General features: G+C 44.0%; 1 protein-coding gene across 6 annotated transcripts in view; it reads left to right on the forward strand.

The window, feature by feature from the left end:
- nkain2 (sodium/potassium transporting ATPase interacting 2) overlaps positions 1-26156 on the forward strand; it is a 519086-nt gene that overhangs the window by 474300 nt on the left and 18630 nt on the right. For 3 of the 6 annotated variants that reach the window (XR_007247637.2, XR_009445687.1, XR_007247636.2), the window contains exons 6-8: positions 704-764; positions 15036-15117; positions 16747-16847. Coding sequence is in view for 2 of the 6 variants with exons in the window: in XM_048531959.2 (XP_048387916.1) it covers positions 704-764; positions 15036-15117 (143 nt within the window). In the remaining 4 variants the exon portion in view is untranslated. The remainder of the gene's footprint in view (positions 1-703; positions 765-15035; positions 15118-16746; positions 16848-26156) is intronic. The other 3 variants (XR_007247638.2, XM_048531959.2, XM_048531958.2) reach the window with 1 other exon arrangement.

Raw genomic sequence — 26156 nt, forward strand, 5'->3', positions numbered from 1 at the left:
CCCAAGCAGCATCAAAGGAGCAGGAAAGCTGACATTTCGGGTCTGGACCCTTTTTCATTTCTGAAGAAGGGTCCAGACCCGAAACGTCAGCTTTCCTGCTTCTCTGATGCTGCTTGGCCTGCTGTGTTCATCAAGCTCTACACCCCGTTATCTCATATTGTCCAGCATCGGCAGTTCCTACAATCTCTGGACACAACAGCCAGGACAGTTTCGAAAACTACGCACCATCAAACAGTTACAAAGCACAGCTTCTCATTTGTGATTCCTCATATGATGAGTTTCTAATTTCTCTCAAGTAGTGCTATAGTGAGCTCTTATTGAAACAAAATGCACCTTTTGAGGGAGGAAGCTGAGTTTGCCTGTGCTTCTGTTGAGGTTACTATTGCCATAAGCAAACATGCTTGTGTATATGTTGCATAGCTGCATTTCTGGTATTGTTTTCACTTCTGTTGAACTTGTTGTTAAAACAAGGATTCTTTTGCCAAATTCTAATTGAACAAAACAATTTGTTACGGCAATATGTGAAATAACTAGGGAAACTATTTTAGCAGGTAGGGAATGAAATCACCATGTGAGATAAGATTTGAACTTTAGATCCTCTGATTGAGGGTTCAGTGCTTGTGTTTTGTAACTGCTTAATTTTTTTTTCATTTTGTTTTAGCTATTGCAGTTGTCAGTGATGAATGTTTTGTTTCTTTTCTAGCTTCTTGGATTTGTTTATGCCTGTTACGTGATCAAAATTGTTGCTGAAGAAGAGGACAGCTGTAAGTACTCAAGATAGTAAAGATGAAGAAAATCAAAAACTCTACCTTTGTGTAATTATCCTCCTGAATACTGAATGTATTTCCAGGATAATTTACTTTGAGTTAAGAGCTGAGAGCAAATTTCAAGTTATTTATTCCAGCACAAATGGCACTACAATGTTCATTATTCATTATTCATTAATAGTCTGATCAAATTAAATATTATTGTAACGGTTGAGCTGTAATAGTTTAACTTGTTCTGGCAGCAATCTTTTACTAGACAGAGAAATATTTATACTTCTGAGGAGTTAAAATACTTACCTGCAGTCAAACACAAACTAACAAAATAATATTTCCAACAACCTGAATTTAAACCCAAATGTTTATAATAAAAATGTTCAAATTTTGCATTTTCTGCAAGAATGCAATGATACACTGGTCTCAAGAATTTTATGTTGAACTTGACACATGGCAGTCTATTAAAAACCAAGACAACTAATTTATCACTTTCTGACATTACAAACCAATTATTGCTTCAAAGTATAATTACATAAAATTTATGCAAACATGTGTGTTTTGACAATTGTTTTAGGGAGTCAGATTAATTTTCATATTTTGGTGGAGTGATAGAGTGATGTGCAAATAGAATGAGGAACTCAGTAACGGTGACAACAACTGATGTTATTGTAATGATTTTAATGTCTCAAGGCACTTCACAGCAACATCATAAAACAAAATCTGACATGAATTCACATAAGAAGTTAGAAGGTCTGATGATCAAAGTCTTGCTCAAAGGGTGGGTTTTAAAGCGAGCTTTAAAGGAGGAATGTGGGCTGGAGAAGTATTAGGAGGGCAGAGATTGAGATCTGAACAACTGAAACAATGGTGGTCTGAAATCAGGAATGTTCAAGAAACCAGAATGAAAGGAATATAATTATTTCAGAAGGTTGCAGATCTGGAGGAAATTACTGAGAGATTGGGGTGGGGGGGGTTGCGCCGGGGCGGGTGCGCCGGGGCGGGGGAGGGTGGTTGAGACCATAGAGGGATTGGAAAATAAAAGATCAGAATCTTAAATTCAAGATGTTGCTTGATTAAGAACTTATGTCAACAAACGTTAATAAGACTTGGTCTGAATTGAACATGGACAGCAGAGGTTTAGAATGTGGGAGAATAAGACATCAAAAGCTCATTTCGGGGTCAAACATGATATCACATTTGTGAATAGACTGGGTTAATCTCCAACTGTTGTCAGGGAGAGCGATAGAATCATTACTTAAGAAATGGGGTTTTATTGTGAGGTATACTAATACATGTCATTGAACAAGAAAAGGGGAGAATGAAATATGTCACACCGCAAGGGTGTCATATGATGGTAAGGAAAAGACTGCAAAGCATTTCCAGTGCACCCGAGTTACAGAAAAATGTTATACTTGTTTCTTGTAAATGAAACAGTAGCTGCAGTTAGTTCAGCCATAAGCAAGAGGAGGATGGGTTTTGTTTCCATTATTCATTAAAGTGTCAGCAGATACAAAACAGAATGACAGTGCTTGATGTGATATGGGGGTAAATCATATGACAAGTTTTCATGTAAAGGATTAATAGCTTTTAACAATCCCTATTTCTGCTAAACGTGTAAGATAGCTAAATTCCTTGTGGTATTGAAGCAGTGTCCTGGACGTGAGGTGGATGCCTATCATCAGTTTTCAAATATTCTTTCAAATCTACTGTCGAACTGCACATGAATGACAGGCCTGGATCCTGGTTCCCGAGTTAGGAGCACAGAGTTCAGAAAATTTCTGACTCAGGAGAAAGTGCCCAGATGTCCATATTTTCATGTGAAGAGTCATAAGGTGGACCGCTGCCTCAGGAAACAGTGCAGAGGCTGCTGGGTAGCAAGGTAGGCTGTGTATGAAAGACTAGCTTTGATGCTTTCGATCTTGTGGAGAAGGTAATAAAACAAAAAAAACTGCTTTCTAACTGTCAACTTCTACACTCCCTTAAAAAAAGCATATTCCCCAAGCCCTATCCATGCCAAATAATGCGACCTCAGTTCCCACACATCCCCATAGACCATCACCACTCCATAACAACTATTTCCCTTGTATCCAAACTCTATGGTTTCTTATTCTATGCCAACCTATGTCCTCACACACTTTTTTTTAAAACCTTAATTTCAATTTAGTGCCAACTAATGCAAACACATTTTCTCTATACATAACCCTTTGTCTTTCTCCCTCCATGCTAACTCTCCCAGTTTCCACCATGAGCAAACCTGAGGACTCTTGCTGAGTTTATGTAAATTGCTGTTCTGTGATTAATTTTAAAACAAAACACTTCTTTTGATAAAAGCCAACTCACTACATTTAAGTTCCTTCAACTGTTTAATCCTTCATGAAAATAAGCATTTTGTATCACATCCTCACATGCCTTAATAAAGTATGTGGATGCATACTTGAAATAACATTCAAGATGATGGGTTGAAAAGTGAGATTAGTGTTGATAGCTTGGCACAGACCTGATGGGCTGAAGGTCCTCTTCTGTGCTGTATGAATCAATGACTGTATTGCCACTTGGAACTGTCAGTCAACTGGATTTGACAGGCAGTTGACACTTTGCTAATGAAAGATTGTGAAATCGGTAGAAACCTGTAAAGGGAGCATTCAGTCTGTGTCTAGTTTGGTTAAGAGAAAGTAGGCATGTGTCTGGTATGGACAGCTGCAATTCACTTGATTAGACAACCTTACTGTATAAGGAAGTAGGAGTAGGCTTTAGTGGGAAATTAGGAGGGCAAAACAGGGGACATGAGATAGCCTTGGCAAATAGAGTTAAGGAGAATCCAAAGAACTATAAATATATGAAGAGCAAAAGACTAATGAGAGAGAGAATAGGGGCTGCTAAACATCAACAAAGTCCATCTATGTCTGGAACTACAGGAGATGGTTCAGATCCTAAACAAATATCTCACATAGGTATTATTATTACCTGTGATATGATTGAGGGACAAAGATCCAGGGTGGGGTAGTGCATGCAGGAGCTGGCCAATTAGTTGCAAAATTGGCTTGAAGTTGGAAGACAGGTGGTGGTGGAAGGTTGCTTTTCAGACCAGAGACCTGTGACCAGTGGTGTGTCACAGGATTGGTGCTGGTCCCCTGCTTTGCATCATTTATATAAAAGATGTTGATGTCAATAAGGAGGTATGGTTAGTACGTTTGCAATTTAGCATGACCAGTCCACCTAGCCTGCACATCGTTGGACTTTGGGAGGAAACCAGAGCACCCAGAGGAAACCCACACAGACACAGGGAGAATGTGCAAACTCCACACAGACAGTCACCCAAGGTTGGAATTGAACTTGTGTGTCCCTGGCGCTGTGAGGCAGCAGTGTTAACCACCGTGCCACCAGGCCTAAGTCTAAGTGGACTTACATTGAATTAGAATACTGCTTACAATTCTGGTCACCTTTCTATAGGAAGGGTGTTTCTAACCTTATGAGGGTGCAGAAAAGATTTACAAAATGTTCCCAGTACTGGAGTGTTTGAGTGATGGGGAAAGGCTAACTCAGTTGGAGTTTTCTTCCCTGGAGCATCAGAGGCTGAGGGATGACCTTGGAAGCTTAGGAGAAAGGTTTCTGTGTTCGATTTTGCAGGGGTCCCAGCTGTTAATGGCGGTCATTGGTAAAGCACCACTCCAGGCCCCTGCTGTGATCCTGCTGCAGGGCCTCGAGCTTTATACAAATATAAGCCTACCACATCTTCGTTGCTGCTAGATCTGCTGGAGATCTCATTCTTTCGTTGACAATCTGCTTGTTAATGTCAGAAAACATCTGGCCTGAGAAACGATAATGAAGCCCACTCATACAAAGATTTGCAGCCTTTTACAATGTCCCATAAAGAAAGGGCCAGGGATCCCAGTCTATCTGGCACAATTCCAGTTATCCAAATAATTGCAGGCCCCCAAGAGCAGAACCCACAAAAGATCAAACAGTAAATAAAATTGACATTTAACTTCATTAGAATGGGAATATTTTCTTCATGCACTATTTCCAGGAAAGGGAAATAAAGAATTTCAGTCCTATTCTCTTTTAGAATGACTAGAGTTTCTTAATTCAGATTCTGAATTTCTGTCTTGCACACTACACTAAACTACACTCCCAACCACCCTCATTCCCAATCACTATGTGATTACATCACTATAGAACACTGGCATGAATGGTATGTATAAAATGCTCTTGGCAGAGTGAAAACATACCAGAGTAGACAGCGTGGGAATTTCAGAATATATTTACCCCACAACCTTTACTCAAGTGAAGCAAATTGGGGTGAATTTTGTGCAGCAGCACCGAAATGCCTATGGCTCTTTTTCCAACACTAACTTCTTAATCCAATTGTTGCAATTTTTTTGTGCTCTTCACTCAAAATTGCAGTAGACAGTTTGGAAATTCACTTTATATGTGTGTTATATTTAAAGCCCTTCCAGCTTGAGCTGGATTTGTACAGTAGGTTTGCATTGTGACTTTGAAACTGGTAACAGCCACTTGCCGGCAGAAGTATGTACTCCATCCAAGTAGTTACCGTAAATCATTGATTGCATTATACATTTAATTACAATTAATTGAGAGATAAATCCCTGATAATGTAAGGTATCGCTGAACCATTTTCTAAGAACATGAAATAAGATGTTGCTGTCAGAATATACTACATACAGGCAGTATTGGCTTCCATTATCAAATGAAAATTAGTTTTGGTTTAAAAGAATTTAGAACGAGCTTTGAGGAGCAAAGGTGGATTTAAAAAAGTCTGATTATAAAAGTCACTTGGCAGTGAGATTTACATTTTCTTTGTTTATACAATTAATTGCCAATATTTTAGATTGGGAGCCTCAGCTCGTACACAGATAAGGTTGACATGGGAGGAAAATTGGTTATGGATTGCTGCTTTCATAAATAATGAAAGTGCAGCAGAAAGCACTCTCAAGAGACCAGAGTCGTACACAAAAACTAAATGGGGCGGAGGTGTTTTGATGGTTTTGTACATGTTAATTTCATTTCCCACTGGATTTGTCACGCTTGGGTTTAAAACAACTAAACAATACGTTTTAACTCTTTCAATGAAGAGATTTTTTTTGTGTGCATTGGTCACCTGAGCAGGTGCCATTCAAAACTGCCAACTTCACAAAGATTGTTATTTGCATGATACCCCAAGTATTGTAATTTAAACGGACATATTTTGCATGTACCATTTTTAAATTATATTCTATTTAAATTCGGTTCCATTTTTAGCAAATGCAAACACAATTTGCGATCATTTTTCAGTTCTAGCTTGTCCTCGTGGGATTTCTTCTGCCAAGGAATCAGATCCTGAATAATTAACGGTGGTTTTTTGCCAAATACCGACCTCCATTGTTGTTATAAATTGTTTAGAAGTTAAACTGTTACAATTTAAACTATATTCAAATAGAAATAAACCATAATTACATTTATGCAGGGAGGAGTAGCCACCTAAATGAATAGTGTCAGTGGGCTTGAAATAGATATCAGTTTTCAGATGGTTACCAGAGATGGAGACAGAGGCATCAGTTCTGAGGAAGGGTCACCGGACCCGAAACATTAACTCTGTTTTCTCCTCCACAAATGCTGCCAGACCTGCTAAGCTTTTCTAGCAACTTTGTTTTTGTTCCTGATTTACAGCATTTGCAGTTCTTTTGATTTTTATGGAGACAGAGAGGTCCAGGAAGGAGACAGAGGTATCAGAGATGACCCAGGTACACTTAAGATTGGGGTGAAAGGCGTTAGTTAAGTGGATGAATTGTTTGAGCTCCTTGTGGGAGTTTATAAACAATTGGTAATGTCTTACATTAATCATGTTTTAGAAAACATTTTTAATACTCAAATTGGATAGCTGTTGTGATGGTTATTAAAGTCACACTGAAAAAATGTGGGTTAAGTCAGAAAAAGTCAGTATGAATTTGCATAGAGACGATTATATCTAGCTAACTTGCTGGAGACTTTTGAAGTGGTAACAAAGTGTTGATAAAGGCAAGGCTGTTAACATGATATGCATAAACTTCAAAAAGGTGCTCGATACACTGCGAAACAACAGACTTGTGGTGAAAAGTATAAGTAAGGAATTAAAGGGACAATAGCAACATAGATATAACATTGAGCTAAGAAACACAGCATAACGGTTAAAATCTACTTTCCAAACTACAGAAATGGTTGCACTGGGTTTTCCTGGGGGTCAGTATTGAGTTTGTAGGTTTTACTGGCGTATATTTTAAAAAAATCATAAAAATAAATGATCTAAATATTGGTAAAAAGAGAACATTTTCAAAGTTTCAAACAGCATAAAAATTGGAAGATTTGTAAACCATGAAGAGGGTCATGTAAAACCTCAAAAAGGTTCTGACAATTTGGTGGAGGTTTGATATGTGACCGTTGAATTTCAATATGGAGGAATGTGCGACAAAGCCACCATAGTTTTACCAGACCATAGGGCTGCTCCGTATATAGAGAGAGGACTAAAGGTGAGTTAATCTGAGCGTTGCCACTCCTCAGGTTGAAAAGGCAAATTCCTTCATGGTAAACTTAGTATGAGCATTGAACTCATGTGGTTGGCATCACTCTGGATCGTAAACCAACCATCCAACCAACTGAACTTTGAAGTAATACATTTCGGTACAAAGAACATGGACACTTGGTATAAAATAAAAAAATACAATTCCAAAAGGTGTTTAGGAACAGAGACATTGAGGTGTTATGTACATCAAGTCAATAAAATGTGCTAAGACAGGTAACGAGAGCTGTTAAAATAAACAGGCTTCATTAATAATACCTTTGAGTTTGAGATCAGGAAGGTATTGGTGAACTTGGGCGGATATAAGTCAATCTTTACCTGTAATATTGCGTACAGTTCTGGGTGGAATGCAATAGGAAGGATGTGAACGCTCCGGAGAGAGTGCTGAAGATTTTTACAAGGAATCTTCCGAGGATAAGAAACTTCAGGTGTCTTCAATTAGATGGAGAATTTGGAACAGATTTCCTTGGAGAGGAGAAGGCAGAGGGGAGATTTAATAAAAGTTTCGAAATCATGCGGGATCTGGAAAGCGTATTAGGAGAGAACCATTCCTGCTTTGAGAAAGGATAAAGAGCCAAAGGATGCTATTTTGAAGTACTATACAAAAGAAATAAATGTCAGATAAGACAAAAAAGGTTTCCCAGTGAATAGTTCAGGTTAACATCGCAGTGCTTGGAAGTGTAGGGAAGGAAAATTCAATTGAGACATTCCAGAAGGCATTACATGGCTTCTTAAAGAGAAATAGTGTGCAGAGTTATGGGGGGAGACGTAGAAGTTTGGTGCCAAGCCAAAATACTCAGAGCTGGTGCAGACATGATGAGCTGAAAGGCTTCTGACTGCATCATGACAGCTCTGTCTTTTATTACAAGTCAGCCAGGCCTGGCAAACCCAGAATGAATGAAGAAATTGCCAGATGCAGAGGTGGAATATCTGCTTCAGTGCACCAGAATGGTATTAAAGTCGTGAAAAAAAGCAATAAAATGAAAACAAATTCCACCACTCCCAACCCATCTATCTCTCTCCCTACACATTCCATAGTTCCCATCCAGGCCACCTCCTGCCCTCTAAACAAACCCCACAAACTCTGCCTCTTTTTATCCTTCATGCCACTTGATGACTCTGTGCCCAACCCTGGTACCTCCTCAGACTCTCTATGCCAACCTATGCCCTTCCACCCTTCCTTGGCCTTTTATAGCCCCCTTGCAAATCCATGCCCTTTACCCAACTGCATAAACCTTCATACCTGCCATGCCAATCAATGCTCCTAGAAGCAACTCCCTAGCCTCATACCCTTCATACCAATCTCTTCCCCTCCACATGCTCCCAATTGCTCTTTACAGCCCTAACATCAACTTAATGCCAGATCATGCCAATTCACATAACCAACCCATCACATTTGCACTGAACAGATTAATTTATCCAGCATTCACTTTAATCAGGCATCAGGGCCCTCACTGAAGCAAATTATTTAATGTTCTGACCAGAACTTTCATTATAATCTCAATCTCAGTTGTAGCTCAAACGTTGAAACTTATATTAGGGTGGCACGGTAGCTCAGTGGTTAGCACTGCGGCCTCACAGCACCAGGCACCCGGGTTCAATTCCCGCCTCGGGCAACTGTCTGTGTGGAGTTTGCACATTCTCCCCGTGTCTGCGTGGGTTTCCTCCGGGTGCTCCGGTTTCCTCCCACAGTCCAAAGATGTTCAGATTAGGTGGATTGGCCATGCTAAATTGCCCGTAGTGTTCAGGGGTGTGTGGGTTATGGGGGATCGGTCTGGGTGGGATGCTTCAAGGGGCGATGTGGACTTGCTGGGCCGAAGGGCCTGTTTCCACACTGTAGGGAATCTAATCTAAAAGGAATCTAATCATATCCCAGGTGTGATCTGGCACATTTGCTTCAGTAACAGCTTGGAGATATTTGTGGGTTAAGGTTGGTGAGATCAGACCTCAGGCCCCCAAGTGGAGCCTTGGAAGTAACAGTTGCATGAACATTGCTACAGCTGTCATATTGACAGCCACCGGGGATAGAATGGCCACTCACTCCATCAAGTTGCAGGTCCCACACCAGCAGAGGGCCTAGTTCTGTGAGTGTACCAGAACATCCTCAATTTGCAGCGACACTGCACCTTTGTCACCTGGAGGCAATGACTTTGAGGTTGAGAAATTCAGGGCCTTTTGTACCTTCTGTGCATCTTGAGGGGACCTTCAGCTGCAACCACTTCACGTGGAGGCAGATCAGCAGCCATTGGAGGTCACTACTAGTCCTGAGCTTTGCTGGCAGGTCTGTTTCTCATCGATTTCTGTGTCCCTGTTGCACCACAGCAACAGCGACAATAATCTCTGCTGTGGCAGAATAATTGCTTCTGAATAGGTTCACACGTGAGCCTGTGTGACGAATAAAAGAAACAGAACAAATCCTAAGTAATATGAGCAATCAGAATTCATATTCACCAATGACAGTTTAACGTAATCCTTCCTTCAATGGGACATGGAAGTTCCATCAAAAGGGGTCATGGAATGCCTCTACATGGACCTTTGACATAGGGACCTTATTCTGATGAAGGCAACACAAGCCATGCTGTGCAAATACAGTAGGAGATTGAAAGTGCTGTATGATTACTGATACCTTACCAGCCCCACATCACTTGATAAAGGCAGCGTTAGAAGTAAGAGCATTTTAGTGAAAGCCCGCAGTTCACATTGAGAAGAAATTAGTTCCATGCCCTGATGTAGCCTATAGGATCTTAGATTGTCTTGGGCTCTCTGATTACTTCTTTTTCAGAGAGATGCCTATGATCAGTCTGTTGTGACCAATGACATGTTCAGGATTTCTATCCCATACAGTTTGACGCAGCATACATTTCACAGACAGGATGCTATGAATACAGATGACTTCATTTTGTGCTGTGAAAGTCCCTGATTAAAGCACTTGCATTACTGACAGGTAAATCCCATTTGCTCAGTGAGAAAAACACAGTCGCTCCAGCCTCTCGAGTTATGATAGCAGCCATTTTCCAATTCTAGCGCACATTTACAGGCTGCATGATTATGGAAGGCAACTCAGATGTTGGTTAGCACAGTAAGTCTCAGGCTCAGCTTGGCAATCACAATGCCCTCAACTCCCTACATCTCCATGTTCCTTTCTTCATGGTATTTATTGTTGAGCCCATCACTACTACCCTTCCAAACCATCCAACACACCACTTTGAATTACAACTTCATCTCTCGACATTAACCCCTGAGCACCAGCACTATAGCTTATTCATGCTAGCTGGCCCTGCCTAGGTCAGGGTGGTGGTGACCTTCGATAATCCCCAGACCATGCAGTAACCTACGCCCTCCAATGTACTGTAGTCCTCACCTTATTCTTTGAGGTCCCATCTTCCACAACTATTGCCTCCTCTGCTTTCCAGCATGGCTCCTTCAACCTTCAAAATTGAGTTCACCCAGTTCCCTGTCACAGCAATGGTCCCCCCTTTTGACATTTATTGATCTCTCCCTCAGGATTGACCATGGTCCAGCTCCATGACTGACTTGGTCTTATAGTCCTGCCTGCTGTATGAGCCTGGGACTTTGATCTCTGTGCTGCTATCCACTGACTTACTGCAACACCCTAGCCTGGTTGTGTTAGACATACAGGGCTGACCATGGCACACTCACAGACTGTAGTGATAGGGAACCCCTGACTACTACAACTGGCTGATTGACCATGTTCAAGCCCTGGACTGAGAATGGACACTACCATTGGCTCACTGTACTGGGACCGCTGACTGTCTACATTGATCTGACTGAGGACTTGTTCTCTTAGTCTGTAGGTACAGCCATTTGTTTGAAGCATAATGCAGTATGTTTGTTGCAAACACTTCTGACTTCTGGTGCAGGAGATAGATTCATTTAGAAGCTCCCATATAGCAGCATTATCAAACCCCTTTACTGATAACTGCTGACAACCATGACAAGCTACTTCCTATCATGTCTACACTAAAAGGCAAGGCAAGTCAGAAATACTGTGAGGCTGCAGGTTCTGTATGAGGCAAAATGCAGGATGGCAAGGAATGTACAATGAGCATCCAGACAGTCACAAAGTGAGTGAGCAGTAAGAAAACAAGTGAGGAGCTCGGAGATGCACCCCAGTCAAATTCATTATGAGTGTCCTATTAGCAACATTCCAATGAAAGCTGCTGGTGTGCTCCAAATTGCAACATGGACGTGCAGAACTGTCTTGCAAGTTGCTTGGAGATGTGCCATGACGGTGCAGTGAGGTTGATACATGTTCAGTGCTACTGTCCATGGATGGGAAACATGCAATTGCTGCCCATGGAGCATGCTCTGAGATAACTGAGACTGCTATTCAAGCTGAAGGGCTGGAGGAAAGTGTCAAGTTGGTGTTGCCATTTCATGTCATCATCTCGCTTCTACCCAACAAGTGGGAGAATGAGAAATTGCATGTCAATGAAAGTGCATATAAATCAGCTAATAATTAGGTGCTGATCCATGGAAATGGAAAGGGATGCAAATAGGTATCTCACCACTCAATAGAAATATTCTCATCTTGCTGATTTTGCCAACTTTCCAACTTTCTCCCCAATGCCTATATTGCTGAGGGGCTCAGAAGATTCAGACTTTATTTTCTTAAAAATCTCTCACTCTCATTCATAAAAATACATTCTCTACATTCAATTTCTTTCAACTGCACAATCCCTTACATCCACAAACATTCTATTCAAATGCATAATACCCAAAAGCATTGAAATTCGTTTGCCCACGTTAATGATTCTATAGGTATTCGTCAAACTGAAAACCTCCTGTGAGTGGTAGGCCTTTGGAATAAGAATGTGACTTGCTCATGGCATGAACCTGTGTCTTTTGACGTGAGGAAGCTGTTGCACTACAACTACCATCTCGTTCCGGTTGACCTGCTGCTTTTATTGCAGTTACTACATGCCGTAGATGTATCAAAAGAATTGGCAGTTTGATTATCAGCATGTTAGGGTCATTATGGCAGACCTTAAATGGCCATCAAATCCTGAGGTGGAACATTATCCTGGTGTATTGGTGCAGGAGTTTAATAGCACCACTGTGGACATCCCACTGTGATAATGTTAGGATGTGAAATCAATTTTGCAGCATTACTCCTGGAATTTTCGCCATCAAACCTGTCAGCAGGAAGGGTGAAATAGCAAGCAATAACTTTTAACAAACATTCTTGGCACGTTTAAAGATCGTTTATGTTTAATTTTTTTAAAATGTTTAAATGACTTTCACTTTTGGTAGTTCCTTCTGACAGATCCTTCACACTTTTAACAGCTCCTTTTAATAAGTCCTCTTTATAATTTTGACAGTTCCTCATAACAGATCCAATTCACTTCCAGGTTCCAATAAATTGACGCACTTGTGCACAATTATGGCTATTCTTAACAATCCCCAAGGGCATCTTACTTTCTTAAAAGGACACCTGACCTCATCCAAATACATCCTGGAACTATAGCCAAATGCGATGCCTTACGTCTTAAAAAAAGATGACTTAGCTATCCAGACAAATCTGCAAAGTGTAGATCATCTCCTTCCACATTTAATTTTATTTGTGTTTCACTTTACGTTTCAGATGCCGAGGGCACTAAAATTAATGAGAATGTAGCAAATTTTGATTTTTATGGACAGCTGCCTCCACAAAACTTACATGTGTAAGACATAATCAGCCCCCATTCCTGCCCTCATTAAAATACTCGTTGCTGTATTCAAGAAGGAGATTTACAGTTCTGAGCCACATCCCTTATTTCTTTGATGGTGAAAAGATTTTTGTCAAATTCCATGCAAGGCCTAGTGTTTTCACACTGTGGTCCCAAATCTGCCTCATTAACTACCTTCCCTCACCCCTGATGCTAGATGGATTCTCCCGTTTGCTACAGTTGCAAGTGCTTACTACAGCCATCATCCCTGAAGTGGCACCATCTTGGAGGCCCAGTTGTGTATCCAGTCAAGCATTGCAATCTGAATTTGTCATTCAGCAACATAATGAAATAGCAGCCACCAACCAACACTTATCACTGCACACAGTGGCATGCTGACACCACCTCGCACATACAACTACTTGCTGACATTAATTTTCAACTATTTCTTGGCCATAGGAGGGGTACCAAAGGTCAGGCATGGCTTTGTTAGGAGCAGATCATGTGAAACAAGTTTGAATTTTTGAGGAGGTGACTAGGTGGGCAGATAAGGATAGGGCAGTTGACGTAATCTGAATGGACTTCAGTAATGCTTTTGGCAAGATCATGCATGGCAGGCTGGTTAGAAAGTTAAGATCCAAAATTGGATCCAGGGTAATTTGGCAATTAGATCCAAAATTTACTTAGTGGCAGGAAGCAGAGGGTAATAGTCAAAGGGTGTTTTTTGTGACTTGTTCAAGTGGCATACCACAAGGTTCAGTTCAGGATCCTTAGCTGTTGTTGTGTACATTAATAATCGAAACATGCATGTAGGAGTTATGGTCAGTAAGTTTGCAGATGGCATGAAAATTGGTGGTGTGTTAACCAGTAATGAGGAAAGCTTTAGATGACAGGATGATATAAACATTGATAGTGGAAAATGAAATTTAATCCTGAAAAGTACAAGATGATCAATTTTGGGAGGACTAATGAGATAAGGGATTGTGATTTAATGATAGGACTGTTGGAAATATAGCGGGTCAAAATGGGCCTTGTCCATAGACCCTCGAAGGCAGCAGGACAGGGAAATAAGTTGGTTGAGAAGGCATAATGGAATCTTGGCTTTATTAGTCAAAGCATTGGTTACAAGAGCAAGGAGGGTATGATGAAGCTGTATATAACGTTAGTTAGCCCACAGCTGGAATAATGTTTGCAGTTCCGTCACCACACTATAGGAGGGACATGATTGCACTAGAGAGCATGCAGAAGAGATTCACCAGGACGTTGCCCGGCTAGAGTGATTCAACTAAGAAGAGACACTAGATAGGCCTGGTTTGTTTTCCTGAGAGCAGTTACAGCTGAGGGGCCTCTGTTTGAGGCGTACAAAGTTCTGAGCAGCTTAGACAGGGAGGAACCTTACCCCAAAGAAGAGGGGTCATTATACAGGGGGTTCAGTTTTAAGGTAAGGAGCAGGATGTTTACAAGGGATTTGAGGAAAATCAATTTCACCCAGAGGGTTATAGGTATTTGGAACTCATGCCTGACACAGTGGTAGAGTCAGGAACCCTCAAGACATTTAAGATGTATTTAGATGAGCACTTAATGCCACAGTATACGAGGCTACAGGGCAAATGCTAAAAAATGGGATTAGAATAAGTGCATATTTGATGACCAGTATGGACACAATGGGCTGAAGGTCCTCTTTCTGTGCTGTAAAAACTCTGACTCTGAATCTGTAATCACACTTTCCTATACCTATGACTATAGGTCAGCAAGCACATGAATAGCAGTTGAACTGGACTTGACGTGAGGCAGGATATTGACAGCACAGTCAAACTGTTCACAAATTCTGCAATAATAGACATACCATGAGTGGGGCTGTTAAAAGTAGATCTTTGGATGTATGATAGCTAATATATTTTCACATGCTGTTTCCAAGGTGAAACATGGAGAAATGGAAAATGATAATTCTGCCTTAATTCTATTACAGCAGGGAATTTTTATTTGTGAATACAAATAGGATTCTATTACATAATCACTGGAATCTAATGATATTTCTGTTTTACACAACAGTTGATTTCATCGGAGGATTTGACTCATATGGCTATCAGGGCCCACAGAAAACATCTCATTTACAGTTGCAACCCATGTACATGTAAGTAGATCTTTTAACTGCACTTTATTTTTAAGTTAAATTTCTACCACATTTTCTTTATTGTTTGATAAATTGTATTGTTGATTTGACTGTACAGGTGGCTTCAAACTGTTGCAACGTGCTGTGAAGGAGATAAGTTTATTCCATTATATTTCAAGGGTTAATTTAATGGGAATTCCCTCATCATCTGTCTTAATTTCAGTGGCAAATCTGAAGAAACTTCAGAAAAATGAATAGCACTCTTATTTAGTAATGACCAATAATGGGATCAGATCCAATTTTTAATTTTTAATTGGATGTAACCTCACCAATTCAAAATCTCACATATTTGAAAAGGGTTAGTCATACCTGTAATCGTACTCAAACAATGACATATCAGTTTACCCATTTTCATCTCCAGCAGCTCCCTGTATTTGCATGTCTTACAGACAAGTAAATCAGAATTAAACTCTAATGCAGCGCACACAATGTTTCGCCTCATGTAAATCATTAAACTTTTAAGAAGCTAAAAGTCCCCATTTTATGTTGGTGTTACTTCAAGAAAATAATTGAATCTAAACAATCTGGTCACGATCAAGCTTTCACACCAAAGAACAGTGCATTGAGAAATTCTTAAAACGTAAAGCGGATGAAAAGAATAATTCACTTCTAACGGATAGGAGATAACATTGGCATTTAAAATCTACAATTTTTATAAGAGGATTTACCCCCTCTATTCAATGGAACAATATATCATCAGTCCTGCAAGAAATATGTTAACAATTTATTATTGATTTGCCTGCACAGAGTACACATTTTAAATCTTATATAATTTTGTACTCAGTGCTAGACAGTTTTACATAGAAATGTAGAAAATAGGAGCATGAGTTCAATGTGTGCATGGCTGATCACTCAGCACCCTGATGTATTTCTATTCAGTAATGGAATTAATTGTTATAGGAAAAGTGGAGTTGGGGATTATCAAATCAACCACAATCTCGCTGAATGGCAGAGCAGACTGGATGGGGTGATTGGCCGACATTTGCTTCTTTGTCTTTGAATCATACAACATAGAAACAGGCTCTTTGGTCCACCATTTATCTGTTGCCCAACAAACACAAATTACACTTATCCCATTTATTTGCTCTTGGTCCATATCTAACTATGCCCAGGCATTCTAAGTGCTCATACAGATGCTTCTTCATTGCTGCAAGAGTACCTGTTTCCACCATTCTCTCCGGCAACACAGTCCATGTTTCCATCACGTCTTAGGTGAAAACATTTCTTTATTAGTTCTCCTCTAAACTACTTAAACCTCACCTTAAACATATCACTCTGATCTTAGACATGTCTACCTTGGAGAAAGGATTCTTATGATCTACTCTGTCTATGCCTCCCATAATTTTGTGTCCCTCAATCAGATATCCCCTTAGCCTCCTCTTCTCCAAAGAAAATAGACCCATCCTATTCAGTTTCTCCTGATAACTGAGACTTTTCATCTCAGGAGGCATCCTGGTGAATCTCTTCTGCACCTTCTGCAATGCAATCATGCCTTCTCATTAGTGTTGGCACCCAGAATTGCACACAATATTCCATCTGTGACCTATTAATGTTTTATACACTTGTAACAGAACGTCCTTGCTCCTATAGGCTACCTCCTGTTTAATGAAGACAAGAATCCCGTCTGCCTTCTTCACTACCCTGTCTACCTGTGCTGACACCTTCAGGGATCTATGGATTTGTACACCAAGGTTTGTCTGGTCTTCAGTACACCCAAGTGACCTACCATTCATTGTGTATATCCTTCCCTAGTTGGACCTCCCAAAATGCTTTACGTTACACTTAGCAGGATTAAGTTCTATCTGCCATGGCTCTATACAATTTATGAGTTGATCAGTATCAGATTCTAGTGTGGCACCGTCCTCCTAGCATCAACAACACCACCAATTTTTAGGTCATCTGCAAATTTACTAATTATATCTTCTACGTTTACATCCAAGTTGTAAATGTTTATTACAAATAGCAAAGGTCCCAACACCAATCCTATGTTACACTGCCGGTCACAGGCTTCCAATTACAAAAACGTTCCTCCACTATCACCCTTTGCTTCCTAATAGCAGGCCAATTTTAGATCTTATTTGCCAGTTTGGATCCCATGGGCTCTTATTTTTGGATCAGCCTCCCACGTGGGACTTTGTTAAAGGCTTTAGTGAAATCCATGTAAACCACAACAACTGCGCGACCCTCAATATATTTAGAGATAGTAGGAACTGCAGATGCTGGAGTCTAGGATCTAGGCCTGAAACGTCAGCTTTCCTGCTCCTCTGATGCTGCTTGGCCTGCTGTGTTCATCCAGCTCTACACCTTGTTACCTCAATATATTTGGTCAGCTTTACAACAAACTCAATTAGTCAGACATGATCTCCCTTGAACAAATATGTGTTAAACATCCCCAATTAATCCTATCCCTCAGAATTTTTCCCCCAATATTTTCACTACCACTGACATCTAACTACCACTACCTACCAGTTAGTGGTAATTACCTGGCCTATCTCTGCTGACCTTCTTGAAGAAAGGAATCACTTTAGCTATCCTCCAATCATCTGGCACTTCATCTGTGGCCAGCAAAGTATAAAATATCTCCAAAAGGGCCCCAGCAAATTCCTCCTTTATCTCCCATAGCAGCCTGGATGCATCTTATCGAGTCCTGGGGATTTATGTACCTTTATGCCTGCCAAAGCATGTAATTTTTTTTGTATTATTTTCCCATGGGATGTGGGTGTGGCTGGCTGGTCAGCATTTCTTGCCCATCCTAGCTGCCCTTGAGAAGGTGGTGGTGAGCTGTCTTTTGAACTGCTGCAACCACCTGCTGTGGGTTGGCTCACAATGCTGTAAGTGAGGGAATTTCAGGATTTTGACCCAGCCACAGTGAAAGACTGGTGACCTATTTCCAAGTCAGGATGATGGGGCACGGAGGGGAATTTGCCCTCAAGAAGGTAGTATGTTCCCAAGAGTCTGCTGCCATTGTCCTTCTAGATGGAAGTGGTCATGGGTTTGGAATGTGCTGCCTGAGGATCTTTGGTGAATTTCGACGGTGGGTGTTTTGTAGATAGTACACACTGCTGCTATTGAGTGTGAATGGTAGCAGGAACTGATGCTTGTTGGTGTGATGCTAGTCAAGCAAGCTATTTTGCCCTGGATGGTGTCAGGCTTTGAGTATTGTTGGAGCTGCACTCATCCAGGCAGTTGGGACCATTCCCTCTCACTCCTGACTTGTGCCTTGCAGGCAGGCTTTAGGCAGTCAGGAGGTCAGCAAGTTCCTTGAAGAATGAAGGGCAAGGGTATGAGGTCCAAGGATTCTCAGATGTCAGGAAATATTGTGAATTTGATAAAGAAAAGAAGGAAGTATATGTCAGGTGGAGCACATTTTCAAAAAGAGATGCCCTTCAAAAGTATAGAGTATAGGGTATTGCTTAGAAAAAGAAATTAAGGGCAAAGACGGGGTACAAAATAACTTAGCAGATTAGTTCGAGGAAAAGCATGAGGCTTTTTGCCACACTGATGAAGGGTCTAGGCCCGAAACGTCAGCTTTTGTGCTCCTGAGATGCTACTTGGCCTGCTGTGTTCATCCAGCTTCACACTTTATTATCTTGGCTTTTTGCCAGTATGTTTCGCATGAGGGGATTACCAGGAAAAGAGTGGTTCCTATTAGAGACCAAAGGGACACCTGTGCATGCAGGCAGTGGATGTGAGTGAGGTCCTAAGTGAATACTTCTCATCTCTATTCACATTGAAGAAGGCATGTAATGAGAAGTTTCAGTTGGAATGGTGAGGACGTTAAAAATTAATAAGGAGGCGAGTTACCCCCTCATTACTGCGGTAATGGTTTCCTCTACCAACAATGCATGGTCCCATCCATCATAACTGAAACTTCTATACCCTCCTATGTTGAGCTCCCACTCCTGTCCTTCCTTCAGACATGACTTACTAATTGCAACAATATCATATTCCCAGGTGCTGATCAATGCTGTAAGTTCATCCACTTTACCAGTCAAGATTCTTGTACTTGAAATAGATTCAATTTAGCTTTCCAGACCTCTCATTTGCATTATCCTGTCCATACCTTCTTCACCTACTGGATTTTCCTACCATTCATTCTCCATCTGCTTGGACTGTACTCCTGTCTTTACCATCTAGTCTGTGCCCCATCCACTGCCACAGCATGAACACCCTCCTAGCAAGGATATTGGATACAATATTGGATCCATTCTGCTTCAAGTGCAACACTTCCAAAATATACAGGTCCTGCATACCCCACAAGCTGCCTCAATGATCCAAAAATCTAAAGGCCTACCTCCTCCACCATCCCTTTAGCCACCTGTTTATCTGACCTATCTTCCTATTCCTAAACTCAGCATGACCAGGTTCTGGAGTAATTCAGGCATTACCTTAGTCCTCTTCCACTTTAATCTCTGACCTAACTCTCCAAGCTCCTATTGCAGGACCTCATTTCTTTCTTTATCCTTGTCATTGGTACTGACATGTATCATGACTGCTGGCTGTTTACCAGCCGCCTTCAGAATGCCCCGCAGTCGCTCTGACACCTTGATCACCCTGGCACGAAGGAAGAAACATATCATTTGAGAGTCTTGTTTGCTGCCACAAAACCACATGTCAGTCCCCTTCACAATGAAGGCCCCTATCACCAAAGCGCCCCCAATCTTTTTTGCATCCACCCTTTGCTGTGCAGCAAAGCCAACCACAGTGCCACAGAAGTAGCTGTTTCTGCTTTCCACTGAGAGACAATTGCACCCCAACAGTATCCAATACGATGTAAGATAACAAAGTGTGGAGCTGGATGAACACAGCAGGCCAAGTAGCATCTCAGGAGCACAAAAGCTGACATTTCGGGCCTAGATCCTTCATCAGAGAGGGGAATGGGGAGACGGTTCTGGAATAAATAGGGAGAGAGGGGGAGGCGGACCGAAGATGGATAGAGGAGAAGATACGTGGAGAGGAGAGTATAGGTGGGGAGGTGATAGGTCAGTTCGGGGAGGACAGACAGGTCAAGGAGGCGGGATGAGGTTGGTAGGTGGGAAATGGAGGTGCAGCTTGAGGTGGGAGGAGGGGATAGAAGAAAGGAAGAACAGGTTAGGGAGGCGGGGATGAGCTGGGCTGGTTCTGGGATGCAGTGGGGTAAGGGGAGATTTTGAAGCTTGTGAAGTCCACATCGATAGCATTGGGCTGCAGGGTTCCCAAGCAGAATATGAGTTGCTGTTCCTGCAACCTTCGGGTGGCATCATTGTGGCACTGCAGGAGGTCCATGATGGAGATGTCGTCTAAGGAATGGGAGGGGGAGTTAAAATGGTTTGCGACTGGGAGGTGCAGTTGTTTATTGCGAACCGAGTGGAGGTGTTCTGCAAAGCGATCCCCAAGCCTCCGCTTGGTTTCCCCAATATAGAGGAAGCCACACCGGGTACAGTGGATACACTGTACTACATTGGCAGATGTGCAGGTGAACATCTGCTTAATATGGAACGTTATCTTGGGGCCTGGGATGGGGGTGAGGGAGGAGGTGTGGGGGCAAGTGTAGCACTTCATGCTGTTGTAGGGGAAGGTGCCGGGTGTGGTGGGGTTGGAGGGGAGTGTGGAGCAGACAAGGGAGTCACGGAGAGAGTGGTCTCTCCGGAAGGCAGACAAGGGTGGGGATGGAAAAATGTTTTGGGTGGTGGGGTCGGATAGTAGATGGCGGAAGTGTCGGAGGAATATCCAATACAATGTATCAGTTTGAGACAGGAGCTGCCTGCACACACTTACCACTTTCTCCAGCCGGTGCTCCAACTCTGCTCAATCCACTCCACTCCCACTCCAAATGAGTCCGATCCATTCCTCTCCTGCTGCTGCTCCAATGGAGCTCTTTTGATTCCTCGCCATATCCTTGGATCCCTTTAGCCCTAAGAACTTCTTGAGTCATTGAAACATCCTGCCTGTGTTTACCCTGTCAAATCTTGTTGTTAGAATTTTATTGGTTTCTGAGATTCCATTTCATTCTTCTAAATTACATTGCAGTGAATGTAGCCCTAACTGATCCAGGATCTCTTCGAACATCAGTTTTGCCATCCCAGGAAACAGTCTGGTAAACCTTTGTTGCACTCGATCCATAGCTCAAATATCCTTCCTCAGATAGGCAGACTAAAAAACTTTACACCATACTCTAGGTGTGGTCTCACCAAAGCACTGTACAGTTACAGCAAGAAAGCCCTGCTCCCATTCCAAATTCCTCTTCCTGTGATTACCAATATTACCTCTACCTTCTTCACTGTTGGTTCCACCTGTATGCTTACTTTCAGTGACTGGTGTGTAAGGACACCCGGATCTCATTGGATGTCCCTCTTTCACAGACTATCACCATTCAGATAATAATCAGCCTTCCTGTTTTTGCTATCAAAGTGGGTAACCTCACATTCATTTACATTATACTTCATCTTCCAAGCATTTGTCCACTCAACCAACTTGTCCAAATCACACTGAAACATCTCCATATCATACTCACAGCTTGCCCTCCCATTCACCTTTTCTCATCTGCAAACTTGGACATGGTACAATACATTCTTGCATCTAAATCATTGGTGTATATTGTGAATAATTTTGAAGTGTGAAGATAAAGTTAACACTATTAACCACACAAAAGTATACCATGAAACAATAGTTCCTGAAAAACATTAAAGCCAAAACAAAATACTGCTATGCTATGAAGTAATATTTATTACAAATCCACAACTCCCGTAGATAACAAAATGTGAGGCTGGATGAACACAGCAGGCCAAGCAGCATCTCAGGAGCACAAAAGCTGACGTTTCGGGCCTAGACCCTTCATCAGAGAGGGGGATGGGGTGAGGGCTCTGGAATAAATAGGGAGAGAGGGGGAGGCGGACTGAAGATGGGGAGAAAAGAAGATAGGTGGAGAGGAGAGTATAGGTGGGGAGGTAGGGAGGGGATAGGTCAGTCCAGGGAAGACGGACACGTCAAGGAGGTGGGATGAGGTTAGTAGGTAGATGGGGGTGCGGCTTGGGATGGGTGAGAGGAAGAACAGGTTAGGGAGGCGGAGACAGGTTGGACTGGTTTTGGGATGCAGTGGGTGGAGGGGAAGAGCTGGGCTGGTTGTGTGGTGCAGTGGGGGGAGGGGACGAACTGGGCTGGTTTAGGGATGCAGTTGGGGAAGAGGAGGGGAGATGAAGGGTCTAGGCCCGAAACGACAGCTTTTGTGCTCCTGAGATGCTGCTTGGCCTGCTGTGTTCATCCAGCCTCACATTTTGTTGTCTTGGATTCTCCAACATCTGCAGTTCCCATTATCTCTGATACTATTTTAACCTCACTGCGAAGCCTCTTCCAGGGATGCCTAACCTGAAGAAGTTACCCTCCTCCCTCCGGACCAACCTCAGGGAATCTCTCTCCCATTGCAACTCTCTTGTAATCTCTGCGGCCTTGAAACTGCTCGACCATGTCCTGAAGCAAACCAGGTACCACAGCCACATCACCTTCCTCAGCACCTGCCTACGGAACCGGATCATCCCCAAGGGACTACAGTCCACATTTCAGCCTTCCCAATTTGGCCCCAACCGTGACCACCTCTACACCCAGAATATTCAGACCCTTCAGAAGCGTTTCTCCCTGCGAGTCCTGAAACAGACACTCGCAGCCATGCGCCGGCACCTCCACACACTGCACTCTAACTGCCCCAGCTCAGAGCCTCCCTCTCCCAGACCTGCAAAGGACCCCTGCTGTTTTTTATCCTCTGCAGGATCCACAGACTGAACACCCAGTTCCAATCAGCTTTACTGGACACCAAAAATCGTAAGTACAACCAACTCACTGGCCCCTGCCACCCACCAGAGGATTCCTGCACCTCCCAAATCCCAAATCTGTCCCTGCCCCTCCCCCACCATGCACCCGCCGCCATTGGCCATGAGGACACGGCCGGAGACCCCACCGATGACGTCACATCCGCCTCCGCCGGCCACACCACTTCCGGGACCGCTGCTGCAGTCACCCTCACCGCAGCCGCTGCTGCCGCCCACCCCGACACTCCCACCGCCGACGGAACCCCGCTCACGGCCGACGCCAACGGAACCCCGCCCACGGCCGACGACCTCATCGCTCCGCCCACAACCTCCACAGCCAGCAACCCCAGAGCAGACAGCCACACTGAACCCTGCTGCATCTTCACCATCCCCCCAGACCTCCCACTGACTGAGGACAAACGGTCAATCCTTAGCAAGGGGCTCACCTTTGTCCCCCTACAACCACACATCAACGACTAACAGTCACGATTGGACATAGAGCAGTTTTTCCGCCGCCTTCGCCTCCATGCCTACTTCTTCAACTGGGAGCCTAACCCTCCCTCCACTGACCCCTTCACCCGCTTCCAACACAAGTCCTCCTCCTGGACACCACCCCCAGGCCTCCTACCCTCCCTCGACCTCTTCATCTCCAACTGCCGTCGAGACATTAACCGCCTCAACCTCTCCACCCCTCTCACCCGCTCCAACCTCTCCCCCGCAGAACAGGCAGCCCTCCGCTCCAACCCCAACCTCACCATCAAACCCACAGACAAGGGTGGCGCAGTGGTAGTATGGCGCACTGACCGCTACATCGCCGAGGCCAGACGCCAACTCTCCGACACCACCTCCTACCGCCCCCTCGATCATGACCCCACACCCGAGCACCAAACCATCATCTCCAACACCATTCATGACCTCATCACCTCAGGTGGACCTCCCACCCACAGCCTCCAACCTCATTGTTCCCCAACCCCGGCCCGTTTCTATCTCCTTCCCAAAATCCACAAACCTGCCTGCCCTGGTCGACCAATCGTCTCAGCCTGCTCCTGCCCCACCGAACTCATCTCCACCTATCTGGACTCCATTTTCTCCCCTTTGGTCCAGGAACTCCCCACCTACGTCCGTGACACCACCCACGCCCTCCACCTCCTCCAGGGCTTCCAATTCCCTGGCCCCCAACACCTCATCTTCACCATGGACGTCCAGTCCCTATACACCTGCATTCCGCAGGCAGATGGCTTCAAGGCCCTCCGCTTCTTCCTGTCCCGCAGGCCCGACCAGTCTCCCTCCACCGACACCCTCATCCGCCTAGCCGAACTCGTCCTCACCCTCAACAACTTCTCTTTTGACTCCTCCCACTTCCTACAGACTAAGGGGGTGGCCATGGGCACCCGCATGGGCCCTAGCTATGCCTGCCTCTTTGTAGGTTACGTGGAACAGTCACTCTTCCGCACCTACACAGGCCCCAAACCTCACCTCTTCCTCCGGTACATTGATGACTGTATCGGCGCCGCCTCTTGCCCCCCAGAGGAGCTTGAACAGTTCATCCACTTCACCAACACCTTCCACCCCAACCTTCAGTTCACCTGGGCCATCTCCAGCACATCCCTCACCTTCCTGGACCTCTCAGTCTCCATCTCAGGCAACCAGCTTGTAACTGATGTCCATTTCAAGCCCACCGACTCCCACAGCTACCTAGAATACACCTCCTTTCACCCACCCTCCTGCAAAAATTCCATCCCCTATTCCCAATTCCTCCGCCGCGTCTGCTCCTGCGACAAGACATTCCACTCCCGCACATCCCAGATGTCCAAGTTCTTCAAGGACCGCAACTTTCCCCCCACAGTGATCGAGAACGCCCTCGACCGCGTGTCCCATATTTCCCACAACACGTCCCTCACACCCCACCCCCGCCACAACCGCCCAAAGAGGATCCCCCTCGTTCTCGCACACCACCCCACCAACCTCCGGATACAACGCATCATCCTCCAACACTTCCGCCAACTACAATCCGACCCCAACACCCAAGACATTTTTCCATCCCCACCCCATCTGCTTTCCAGAGAGACCACTCTCTCCGTGACTCCCTTGTTCACTCCACACTGCCCTCCAACCCCACCACACCCGGCACCTTCCCCTGCAACCGCAGGAAATGCTACACTTGCCCTCACACCTCCCCCCTCACCCCTATCCCAGGCCCCAAGATGACATTCCACATTAAGCAGAGGTTCACCTGCACATCTGCCAATGTGGTATACTGCATCCACGGTACCCGGTGTGGCTTCCTCCACATTGGGGAAACCAAGCAGAGGCTTGGAGACCGCTTTGCAGAACACCTCCGCTCAGTTCGCAACAAACTACTGCACCTCCCAGTCGCAAACCATTTCCACTCCCCCTCCCATTCTTTAGATGACATGTCCATCATGGGCCTCCTGCAGAGCCACAATGATGCCACCCGAAGGTTGCAGGAACAGCAACTCATATTCCGCCTGGGAACCCTGCAGCCTAATGGTATCAATGTGGACTTCACCAGTTCCAAATCTCCCCTTCCCCAACTGCATCCCTAAACCAGCCCAGCTCGTCCCCTCCCCCCACTGCACCACACAACCAGCCCTGCTCTTCCCCTCCACCCACTGCATCCCAAAACCAGTCCAACGTGTCTCCGCCTCCCTAACCTGTTCTTCCTCTCACCCATCCCTTCCTCCCACCCCAAGCCGCACCCCCATCTACCTACTAACCTCATCCCACCTCCTTGACCTGTCCGTCTTCCCTGGACTGACCTATCCACTCCCTACCTCCCCACCTATACTCTCCTCTCCACCTATCTTCTTTTCTCCCCATCTTCGGTCCGCCTCCCCCTCTCTCCCTATTTATTCCAGAACCCTCACCCCATCCCCCTCTCTGATGAAGGGTCTAGGCCCGAAACGTCAGCTTTTGTGCTCCTGAGATGCTGTTTGGCCTGCTGTGTTCATCCAGCCTCACATTTTGTTGTCTTGGATTCTCCAGCATCTGCAGTTCCCATTATCTCTCCCCACTCCCATAGATAGCCTGATTACACTTCCTCACATTCTGAATTAAATGGCAGAACCTCAGAGCCAGTACCTCTAGATTATTATCTGAGACGTAAGCAAATTGGCAAATGGTCAGTAATATTCGAGAAGTGAATATGTGTGACTCAAATGCTGGTGATGGTATGACACTGTCACTAGTGTGATAATG

Source organism: Stegostoma tigrinum, chromosome 4 (assembly GCF_030684315.1).
Source record: "Stegostoma tigrinum isolate sSteTig4 chromosome 4, sSteTig4.hap1, whole genome shotgun sequence".
NCBI lineage: Eukaryota > Metazoa > Chordata > Chondrichthyes > Orectolobiformes > Stegostomatidae > Stegostoma > Stegostoma tigrinum.